The sequence below is a fragment of the Homarus americanus genome, unplaced genomic scaffold (assembly GCF_018991925.1).
Source record: "Homarus americanus isolate GMGI-L3 unplaced genomic scaffold, GMGI_Hamer_2.0 scaffold29020, whole genome shotgun sequence".
NCBI classification, from domain to species: Eukaryota; Metazoa; Arthropoda; class Malacostraca; order Decapoda; family Nephropidae; genus Homarus; species Homarus americanus.
The window spans coordinates 49855-62201 of record NW_024724569.1 but is presented as its reverse complement, the minus strand read 5'-3'; the positions used below and the strand labels follow the sequence as shown (position 1 = coordinate 62201).

Below are 12347 nucleotides of genomic sequence, written 5' to 3'. Positions count from 1 at the left end.
ATTGTAGGTCAAAGGTTATGAATGGTGATTAATGACCCACCTGTATGGTAACAATTAAGTATTTGTTATCCAGTTGATTTGTTATCACTGTTGTTGATAATTTACACTAACAAGGAATGAAGAAAGTGTATGAGTGTGTCAGTCACCACGTCACGTTCCTCACAGCTGGGTTTACTGGCCGACACACGCTGATGACGCCTAATAAACACGGGTTTACGGCCTATGTGACGTCACCGTTGACACATACACGCACTCTCTCTCCTTTATACTTGACAGTAAACAAAGAGTTGCCAACTACTTATATTACGTGAGTGATCTTCAACCATGATACCCGAGTGAGGAGAGTGAGCAGAGTGAAGAGAGTGAGCAGAGTGAAGAGAGTGAGCAGAGTGAAGAGAGTGAGCAGAGTGAAGAGAATGAAGAGAGTGAAATAGGTTAACAGTCAAACTCCTGACCAATATATTAATGGTTTATCATAACGAGTGAGGTGACAGTAATATCCTGAGTGTGTTGTGTTGTGTTGTAGACGTGGGTCAGTTATACAATTATGTAGACGTGTATAGTGCTGAATTTACACACACACACACACACACAGTGAAAGCGCATGAAATAACTCCCTCGCCCTTCGGTCTGAGGTGAACAAGTGACTGACACAGAGAGAGAGACTTTTACAATGCTGAAAATAATTTTATACCAGGATATATTCTTCCTTGTCGACTTAAAGGTATACAGGAAACACACACACACACACACACACACACATACACACACACACACATACACACATACACATATACACACACGCGTGAGATGCAGACAATTTTTCTTCCTCCCACACCTTAAAAATTCACCTCCAAGGATCATAAAATTTAGAATTAACAGTGAGGGAAAGTTTGTAGTGTGTGTGTGTGTGTGTGTGTGTGTGTGACTAAGCACCCAAACAACTGTACCTGTGACTATTAGGTTAATTTAGGTTAATCATTTTATAAAAAAAAAAATGGGTGTCTAATCTTCAGGTGATCCAAATATTGTACCAAACATAAATACGAATGAATTACACAGGATATTTTTTGTTAACGAAACTTTTATATAGAAATGTTATAACTCTGAGTTTATTAAGTTCTTCTAAATGTTAAAATAATCAAACCTTGGAAAATTTAACTTAAACAGCTTCAAGGTACAGATAGATTATATTGTTAATTTTTTTAGATGTTTTAGAGAACATAAACTAATGTTGAATGTTGAAGGAAGCTTAGGATGTTTATACCCAATGGCAATGTTATCTATGAATTACAAATACAAACACACAAGAATTTATGATAATCTGATGTTTATTTAACACAGCCATGATAAACAAACATTGTACGAGGGAAGAACTAGATTGTGGTAATTGAGTTGTTTACCTGTCGTCTCGTTTAGGTGAGGTGTCTGAGGTGTGTGTGTGTTGGTACAGTAGTTGGGTGATTGTGATGCTTCATAGCCCAGACGGGTGACGGCTGGAGGTAGTGATGGAGGTGTGGGAGTGAGGTGTGAGGGAGTGAAGTGTGTGGGAGTGAGGTGTGGGGGAGTGAGGTGTGAGGGAGTGAAGTGTGTGGGAGTGAGGTGTGAGGGAGCGAGGGTAAGTAATTCCCTATGTGTTCATAGTTACGATGTTTAAGGACTCAGTATATATAATATGTTAGTGAATATTATATGGAGCTGCAGTCTTTAGTTGTTGACTCCACAAAAATACGATTATATTTAAGGCATTCTTTCGGGGACGTGATATTACGATGGTGGAGTGGAGTGGGAGTAGGAGTGAAGTGGAGTAAATTGCAGTGAAGTGGAGTGGAGTGGGAATGAAGTGGAGTAAATTGGAGTATATTGCACTGGAGTGGAGTGGAGTGGAGTGGAGTGCCTTATCTGGGGTCATATTAGGTGCTGAAAATGACCTCTATTCTGGTACTAATTAATTGTTTAAACATAAGATGAAAGTGAATTAAATAATGATGTATGGAACATCTTGAGGTAGTGTAGTGGGTGTACTCTACCTGGAGGGTGTACTCTACCTGGAGGGGTGTACTCTACCTGGGGGGTGTACTCTACCTGGGGGGTGTACCTGGGGGTGTGCACCACTGGGGGTACTCTACCTGGGGGTGTACTCACTGGGGGTGTACTGTACCTGGGGTATACTCACCTGGGGTGTACTCCTGGGGTGTTCACCTGGGGGTGTACTCTACCCACTCTACCTGGGGTGTACTCTACCTGGGGGGTGCACACCTGGGGGTGTGTCTACCTGGGGGTGTACTGCACCTGGGGTGTGGGGTGTACTCTGCCTGGGGGTGTACTCACCTGGGGGGTGTACTGTAATCACCTGGTGACCTGGGGTACTCTCACCTGGGGGTGTACTCTCACCTGGGGGTAACCTGGGGGGTACTGCTCTGCACGGTGTAACCTGGGGGTGCACTCAGCCTGGGGAATTCAATACTCTACACTCAACCTGGGGTGCACTCTGCCTCTGGGGGTGTACTCACCTGGGGAAGTGCTCACCTGGGGGGGTGTGCTCTGCCTGGGGGTGCACTACCTGGGGGTATGCTCTCACCTGGGGGGTGCACTCTACCTGGGGGTGTACTCTACCCTGGGGGGTGCACTTACCTGGGGGGTGTACTCTACCTGGGGGGTGTACTTACCTGGGGGGTACTCACCTTCTCACCTGGAGGGTGTACCTCTCTGCCTGGGGGTGTACTCTACCTGGGGTGCCTCTACCTGGAGGGTGTACTCTACTGGAGGGTGTACTCTACCTGGGGGTGTACTTACCTGGAGGTGTACTCTACCTGGGGTGTACTCTACCTGGGGGTGTACTCTACCTGGGGTGTATGTACTCACTACCTGGGGGGTGTACTCTACCTGGGGGGGTGTATTCTACCTGGGGGGGTGTAGTCAGTAGCTGTGTACGGTGAGTATTTCTTCACCAGGTCTGATATATGTTGATACAGAACCTGATTATTTTTCCTGTTAGTTCTGAACGTCTCATTTAAGGAGCTTAGCGTGGATGTAGTTTCTGATGATTAACCTAACCTAATCTAACCTAACCTGACCAATACACACACACACGCACACAGTAAACCTCTATGTCTGGGTGTCTTTGTCTGTATAGCATTTGGTATAACACTTAATCTTCTTCGATACCAGTTGCCTGCATCTGTGTCTGAATTTATTTAAGACAGATGAGTACCAGATTGATGTTCCCACCTGTTGTCTGAATATGTGTCAGACATCATGGTACCAGAATTTCCCACATTGCTGGCTCGTGATTTGCTATAAAGTATGAAGCCTTATGTGTGTGTGTGTGTGTGTGTGTGTGTGTGCGTGTGTTAAGACTCTCGGCTTCCTTAAGAGTGTCAGTATTACTCTTCTACATACAACAGTTTAAAGTTAGTTCACTGCTCTATTGGTTCACATTACATATGAACACATTCTTGAACATCATTCTTGAACATCTCAGTGAGTCTGGTGGTTCTCCCTTGTCTCTCTGTCTCCCGGCTTATTATCTCACTGTCTCCTCATTCTCCGTGGAATATCAGAGACCAAGCCTTCGTTGACCTTAGATTTCATAAGTATGGTGACCTGACCTCCTGAACTCACTCCATTTTAGGGGAGGGGCGTTGTTCAAGCAGTTCTTCCCCCTCCCTCCCCCCTCCCTCTCTCTCTCCCCCCTCCCCCTTCACTCCAAGTCCCTCCCTCCCCCCTTCTCTCCTCCCCAGGGTCGTGACACCTGGTAGGAAGGTAAGAAGGTCGGGAGTGTCATGCACCTGTTCCCCTAACACCTGTTTACATCACCTGTTGTACCCCCAAATTCTATCCTTAAACATCTGGTCTCCTAATTACCTGCTCGTTGTTACCTGTCCTCTCAGATACACCCATATTTTAACACCTGTCCCATAACTGCTGCTAATTAACACCTGTTTGTTGATACCTCTCTGTTTGTTACTTATCTGTTACTTCTACCTATCGTCTGTCAACATCTGCCTGTCAATACCTGTCTAACAATCCCTATATCTGCCTATTAACATTTGTTTCTCCTGTATTTGGATTTCACATCTGTCTATTAACACCTGTCATTTACATCTGTTTATTAATTACTGCTTCTGTTTATTACATCCGTCTTTTCAACTCGACAGTCCTATCTGTCTATTATCACATGTTAGTCTACACCTGTCAATACCTGTCACTCATTACCTAACAATGAACACATGTCCCTAAACACAAGTGAATTAAACGTCTCCAGCATCTGTCAATAAACACCTGTCCCTTAACATCTGTCAATAAACATCTATCCTTCAACATCTATCAATAAACATCTATCAGTAAACACTTGCCTTAACACCTGTCAATAAACACCTGTCTTAACATCTGTCAACAAACACCTGTCTCTTTACATATTATTTTCACACATTTCTGAAGAATAACAAAAACACTTCGACAAAAATGATTTATTCAGCACAAGTGACACATAACAAGAACTCGAACACCGTTAAGTATCGAAGACTCTTTTTAAAACACTCTGTCATCAAAAATAAAAGCTCTATTTATCTAACTATCTATCTATCTAGCTATATATCTATCTTCTCTTAGACGTATATATTCAGGTTCGTGTTTATCACAAATTTGAACTTTTTGTTTTCATGTAGCGTTTTGTTACCCTGTGAACGCTCCCTCTACTCATTCGTTCATTCCTCCACTTCCCCGTTCTCTCCTCCACTTCCCCGTTCACTCCTCCACTTCTCTGTTCACTCCTCTACTTCTTTGGTCAATTGTTCTCTCCTTCATTCATTCTTTCATTCATCCTTCCAGACAATTTTACGTTCATACATTTTATGCCTTTTATGTCACTCCTCCCTCAACGCCATTCCCTCCGTCAGCTCAAGGATCACTTCTCGTCTTCGTAGGAGGTGAAGGAGCCCTGGGTACCATCGGCGTACACTCCGTCAGCGTTGAGGGGGACGGCGTTAGACTCGAGGACCCTGTAGCCGTTCTTGTCAGCCACGTACCGCACCAGGAAGTTGACACCTTCAGGAGACGTCCACCTGCGGAAGGGAAAAGATAGTGGTGAGTGTCTAGTGGTGGTGGCGAGTGTTGGAGAGGGACGAAATGGTGGTGGTAGTGTTGGTGGTAGTGGTGAGGGTTTGAGAGGGAGGAATTAGTGATCATGAATCTTCCACATTAGCTGGGGGAGTTTCCTGAAGGAGGGAGGGAGGGAGGAAGGGAGGGAGGTATGAATGACGGAGGTATAAGGAGGGAGAGAGTGAAGGTGACTCTAACATCCTCGCTATGCTCCTTTCTCCTCCCCTTCTTTGCCTTCTTTCTCTCCTCTGCCTACATACCAGTTCCCTCCTATCCTCCTCCTCTCTCACCTGTTCGGTAGACGTGTGGTCAGTACATTGTGGTCCCGAGCAATGAAAAGTTTCAGGAATTTTGTGCGATTGTCGAGGTAAGAGCACTGTTAAACTTTTCAGAACTGCCGGGTAAATATACGAACTGTTTCTCACGAGATATTGAAGGTCAGCATAACATTACCAGCAAATTTCCTACACCGAAACTCCTTAAGAATTGCTAAGTAAATACACAAAAGGTCTTATTCACAGCTATTCAAGGTCATGATTAAACCATTACAAAAATCTCCCGTGTAAATATGCTAATAGTTCCGCACAAGACATCAGAGGTCAATATAACATTACTAATAAGTCTACCACAGCGGATCTCTTTAAAACTGCGGTACAAATACACAAACTGTTTGGCTCACGACTTCATGAAAGGTCAGTACTACACCTTCCATAAAGGCACACTGTATTGTTCAAGCAAAAACACGAGTCAAACTCTTTAAAACTGGATGTAAATTCACGAACTGTTTGAATCATGAGATGTGTAAAGGAACAGTTACACCAGCATTAAAATTTATTGCAGTGGAGAAGCAAAATGCGACGAAACTCTACAAAACTACGACGTAAATATGCAAAATGTTTGGCCCATGACATTGTTAGAGTTCTTTCCCAACCGAGGAACAATGGCGCCGGTTAGTTTTTTACTTGAGGCAACAAAGAAATGTCAGAGACGAAAGTTTGCTCTGGGTTAAGTGCCTCAAGGTCTGTGATCAGTGTTGAGGACCCCACCCAAAGGGCTGTTCAGGTTTAAGGGTGCTGGTTAATGGCTCTCTAGGGGTTAAGGGTGGTGAGGGTTGATTGGTGGTGTTAAAGGCTGGCTGTTTAGGGCTAAGGGTGCTCAGGGCTGGCTGTTCAGGGCTAAGGACTGTTTCTTATATTTATCTCTCTCTCTCTCTCTCTCTCTGGGTCAATGAACTTATCTATCTCTCTCTTATCTACTAGTCTCTCTCTCTTATCTACTACTCTCTCTCACTTATCTACTACTCTCTCTCACTCCTCCCTCTCTTCTCCTGCACCCTAAGACACGCCCACCTCCTCACGTCACCACTTACCCGTAGGACCCCGTGATGGCAGAGCCTGGGTCACCTTCCTGCTCGTGGTGATGGTCGTCAGCTTCGAAGTCAAGGATAGGTCCTGGATGGCCAGACACCCGGGCCACCAGGGCCACTATGGCCACCACAACAACCTGACGAAGAGATGGAATGGGGAAAAACAATATCACGAATCTGAGAAACCGATTTTACGTCCACCAAAATCTGTGAGTAGAATTTTTGGTTCTTAGTTGTTTATATAATACACTAGCATGCTATTGTTTACAAGGGGTGATGCTATTGTTTACAAGGGGTGATGCTATTGTTTATAAGGGATGATGCTATTGTTTATAAGGGATGATGCTATTGTTTACAAGGGGTGATGTTATTGTTTATAAGGGATGATGCTATTGTTTATAAGGGATGATGCTATTGTTTACAAGGGATGATGCTGTTATTTATAAAGGGGTGACGCAACACTTACATCAGGAGGTAAACAAAAACAAACAATGTGGCAAAATTACATCTCGGGTCAACACTACAGTATGTAAGTAAACAATGTTGGAAGGAAATTATTCAAAAACAAACAATTACTCTAGTTGTTTCCTTACTCGTCTCCTTCATTATTGTTTACACGAGGGTCACAAACTACCGTATTAATGGAGTTTTTTTTTTATGTTGAATTGTCTACACGTGGATCATAACTAAGGCGTAAAAACACGACACCAAACAAGCAGACAATTGTTATACTAAGGTGATATGAGTGACAATTATAGCAAAAGCAGAAATGGTAAACAATTTAACCCACCTTGAGGACGCCCATGTGAGGAAGATTCCGCAGGAGGCGCTGGTGGGGAGTGAACCGGGCACCTCCAACCTGTGTGGCTTTTATACCTGTCGCCCTCACCTGACCTCCGCCCCCTCACGAGGCCACGGAGGAGGAGGAGGAGAGATGGAATGCCCGGACACGCTCTACCAATCATGTCTGGCCACGCCTTTGTGATATGTGTGTGTGTGTGTGTGTGTGTGTGTGTGTGTGTGTGTGTAATTAATGAGATAAAAGTTACCATCTTTAGGGAATTTTGGACAATTTGTTAGAAGTGTCAGTCAGTACCTCAACCAGAAAGTGTCAGTCAGTGCCTTAACCGCTAGGTGTTTGTAAAGGAAAGTGACTACTGTTTATGTAAGAGCTTGACGTCACCCCCTGCCCCTCACCCTCTGCCCCTCACACCCTGCCCTTCACCCTCATCCCCCCCCCGTCACTCATCCTCTGCCCCTCATCTTCTGCCCCTCATCCTTCTGCCCTCACCTCCTGCCCCTCACCTTCATCCTGTCCTCCTACCCCTCACCCCCTATCCTCACCCCTGCCCTCACCTCCTGCCCCTCACCTCCTGCCCCTTACCTTAATCCTTTCACCCCTACCCCTCACACCTACCCCTCACCTCCTGCCCCTCACCTTCCTGCCCCTCACCTCCTGCCCCTTATCCCTTATCCCTCACCCCAGCCACTCACCTGCCCCTCGACCCATGCTGATTACGGAACACCTGTCGAGTAACGCAATAAACAAGTAACGTAACCTACCTGCCTGCCACGTAACCTGATATAACTTACCTGTTGAGTAATGGAAAAGAGTCTACCTGTCGAGTATGGTGGTATCTTCTCTCTCTCTCTCTCTCTCTCTCTCTCTCTCGCCACATAAAAGAGACTCAAAAGGTTAAAAATCACAAGTCTCACACGAAATCAACACAACTTTTTTGAGCGTTGATCTGAAATGAAAACTCACGGGCGTACACAGAGAGAGAGAGAGAGAGAGAGAGAGAGAGAGAGAGAGAGAGAGAGAGAGAGAGGGGGTGATTCAAGGTTCACCTCTGCTCAGATGTTTTAACACACACACTTGTGCAGGACGAAACATCCGGTCACGCAATGTTTGTTCCTCCTGTAAGTGAGAGAGGCGAAGGAGAGAGGGGGGAGGAGGGGAGGAATGAAGGATGAGAATGAGAGAGAGAGAGAGGAGGAGGAAGAGGGGAGGAATGAAGGGAAGAGAGAGAGAAAAATCTTCCATCTCAAACACTGTTATTTGCATATAGTTAAAAAGTTGTCTTGTTGTGAAAGAGTTCGAGTGATTTATTATAGTCTCCTCCCTGTGTGTGTGCGTGTGTGTGTGTGTGTGTGTGTGTGTGTGTGTGTGTGTGTGTGCGTGCGTGTGTGTAAAAGTGTGTTAGCCTACAATACGTGGATAGTTGAACACTTAAATAGGATGTACACACACACACACACACACACACACACACACACACACATCCGTTCAACAATTGCGTGACTCAGTTCACGAGTTCAGATTACAAGATGGGCGTGGCACTCAATCTTCTCTCCCCTTCTCCCCCTCCCCTTCCTCCCTCCTCAATCTCCCCTTCACTCCCCACCACTCCCTTCTCACCACTCCTCCCCTTCTCCACCTTCCACCCTCCCTCTCCCCACCACTCTTCTCACTCCACCTCCCGTCCCCTTCACCCCTCCCTCTCCCCACCACTCCCCTTCACCCACCTCCCTTTCCCCTTCAACCCTCCCTCTCCCCACCACTCCCCTCTTCACCCACCTCCCCTTCACCCTCCCCCCTCTCCCCACCACTCCCCAACACTAACCCTAACCATCCCCACTTCCCCATCTCTCACTCTTCTCTTATCTCTTCACTCCATCCTATTACCTCACCCCTTTCCTACCTACTAATATCTGTCTTCACACCCGGAGTCCTAAGGACTGCCGGTGAGGTAAGAGGTGTTGTGGAGGTAACAAGTGTTGTGAGGTAACAGGTGTTGTGAGGTAACAGGTGTTGTGAGGTAACAGGTGTTGTGGGAGGTAACAGGTGTTGTGAGGTAACAGGTATTGTGAGGTGTGTTGTGAGGTAACAGGTGTTGTGAGGTAACAGGTGTTGTGAGGTAACAGGTGTTGTGAGGTAACAAGTGTTGTGAGGTAACAGGTGTTGTGAGGAGGTAACAGGTGTTGTGAGGTAGTGTTGTGAGGTAACAGGTGTTGTGAGGTAACAGGTGTTGTGAGGTGTTGTGAGGTAACATTGTGAGGTAACAGGTGTTGTGAGGTAACAGGTTGTGAGGTAACAGGTGTGTGTAACAGGTGTTGTGAGGTAACAGGTGTTGTGAGGTAACAGGTGTTGTGAGGTAACAGGTGTTGTGGGAGGTAACAGGTGTTGTGAGGTAACAGGTGTTGTGAGGTAACAGGTGTTGTGAGGTGTTGTGGGGTAACAGGTATTGTGAGGTAACAAGTGTTGTGGGAGGTAACAGGTGTTGTGAGGTAACAGGTGTTGTGAGGTAACAGGTGTTGTGAGGTAACAAGTGTTGTGAGGTAACAGGTGTTGTGAGGTAACAGGTGTTGTGAGGAGGTAACAGGTATTGTGAGGTAACAGGTGTTGTGAGGTAACAGGTGTAACAGGAGGCAATGTAACAGGTGTTGTGAGGTAACAGGTGTTGTGAGGTAACAAGTGGGGAGGTAACAGGTGTTGTGAGGTAACAAGGTTGTGAGGTAACAGGTGTTGTGAGGTAACAGGTGTTGTGAGGGGTAACAGGTATTGTGAGGTAACAAGTGTTGTGAGGTAACAGGTGTTGTGGGGAGGTAACAGGTGTTGTGAGGTAACAGGTGTTGTGAGGTAACAGGTGTTGTGAGGTAACAGTTGCTGTGAGGTAACAGGTGTTGTGAGGTAACAGGTGTTGTGAGGTAACAGTTGTTGTGGGAGGTAACAAGTGTTGTGAGGTAACAGGTGTTGGTGAGGTAACAAGTGTTGTGAGGTAACAGGTGTTGTGAGGTAACAGGTGTTGTGAGGTAACAGGTATTGTGGAGGTAACAAGTGTTGTGAGGTAACAGGTGTTGTGAGGTAACAGGTGTTGTGAGGTAACAGGTGTTGTGAGGTAACAGGTGTTGTGAGGGTTGTTGTGAGGTAACAAGTGTTGTGAGGTAACAGGTGCTGTGAGGTAACAGGTGTTGTGAGGTAACAGGTATTGTGAGGTAACAGGTGTTGTGAGGTAACAGGTGTTGTGAGGTAACAGTTGTTGTGAGGTAACAAGTGTTGTGAGGTAACAGTTGTTGTGAGGTAACAAGTGTTGTGAGGTAACAGGTGTTGTGAGGTAACAAGTGTTGTGAGGTAACAGGTGTTGTGAGGTAACAAGTGTTGTGAGGTAACAAGTGTTGTGAGGTAACAAGTGTTGTGAGGTAACAGGTGTTGTGAGGTAACAAGTGTTGTGAGGTAACAGGTGTTGTGAGGTAACAAGTGTTGTGAGGTAACCGGTGTCGTGAGGTAACCGGTGTCGTGGGAGGGTCGTGATATACAGACATAGTTCGGTGACCTCATTTGACCTAAAGGTTGACCTCTTGCCTGACCCGATTGACACACTCTGGTTCCCTTCCCCTTCCCTCCGACACTTTAAAAGGTCGTGTGTTGCGGCTCAGAGTTGACGGGATGCTGTATGTATGTATGTATGTATGTATGTATGCATGTATCAGTGTGTGTACGTGTGTGTGTACCAACTATTAACCCTACATGTCAACATAAGTAACCGTATTTAATTTCATATACAGGGTCAACCAAAAAATAAATAAAAAATACCCAAATTTTAATAAACAAATCTTTAAAATCTGGACACTGTTTTTGGATGACCCTGTACAGTTTTGGGTCACACTGTTAACACGACGCAGTGGTGTGTGACGCCTTCAATGGTGTGTTTAGTTGACTTCCTTCTACTTCTACTCCTTTTCCTCCTTTACTCCTTCCCCCTCACCTCTTCTCTTCTCCTGGTCCTCCTCCTCTTCATTCCCCCTTCTACTTCCTTTGCTCCTTCCCCTTCCCCTATTCCTCTGGTCCTCCTCCTCTGCCTCCTCTGCTCACCATCCCACCCCCTTTTCTAAACCCCTTTCCCCTTTACTCCCTTTAACATTTATCTCTACTTTCTCCTTCCCTTACTTCCCCTCTCTACTTCCTCTCTCTTGTTTCCTATCCCTAAAACCTCCTCCTCCTCCTCCTCCTCCTCCCCACACACACACCTGCTCTCGTTATCAACATTACTACCTGTCATTACAGCCGTCACATCGAGGTCATTAAAGATCCCGAATGATGTTCGTGTGTGTGTGTGTGTATGTATGTGTGTATGTGTGTGTATGTGTATGTGTGTGTGTGTGTGTTGGCCAACTTTAGACCGTTTTAATAGCAGGGGGGAAGTCCCGGATATGTTTACTCTGTGGGTACAACAAATCCGGATTCGTGTGTGTGTTACCTGTGCGAACGGTAAAAAAATTTAATCATCTTAAGTTTTATTGCAAGAACGGTGATGCGGATTTGTTTATTACCTGCATAAACAACTGATGGGATGACACTGTGTTAAGGTTGTTAGAGTGTCCTGTGGTTGTGATGTGTTGTGGTTGTTGTTGGTGGTGAAATTGTTATTAATTATGATTATTGTTGTTATTTGTGTGATTTTTGTTATTGATGATGTTGTTATTGTGGTTGTTGTTGTTGCCGTAGTAGTTATTGTTATTGTTGCTGGTAGTAGTGGTGGTTGTGGTTCATTATCAATATAACTCATCCACCACGTCATCACCTGTCGTCAATGTCTTTATCAACATGATATAACACAACCAACTCGTCTATTGTCATACTATCATGCTGTGTTAAAAATCATGACACACACACACACACATTAACATGGTAATTACGTCACACAATGCCTTGTTAACCACACCATATTAACTTATAACAAACAAGTATAATAATTTAACTTCCTGAATACACTAATTTAACTTACAAAAGATTAAGTATATAAGAGATAATGGCTTCCTGATAATTATATTTTCTAACATTATAATTTCCACAATCAAGATGAATCATAAGTTACTC

General features: G+C 45.0%; 1 protein-coding gene across 1 annotated transcript; it reads right to left on the bottom strand.

The window, feature by feature from the left end:
- Positions 1 to 4457: 4457 nt before the first annotated feature.
- On the bottom strand, positions 4458 to 7303 carry LOC121864426 (cuticle protein CP575-like). Its single transcript, XM_042363450.1, has 3 exons — positions 7260 to 7303; positions 6473 to 6606; positions 4458 to 5066 (listed from the first exon to the last, which is right to left on the bottom strand). The coding sequence occupies exons 1-3, from the start codon at positions 7272 to 7274 to the stop codon at positions 4910 to 4912; spliced, it is 306 nt and encodes a 101-aa protein (XP_042219384.1). The 5' UTR covers positions 7275 to 7303; the 3' UTR covers positions 4458 to 4909.
- Between the last annotated feature and the right edge of the window lie 5044 nt (positions 7304 to 12347).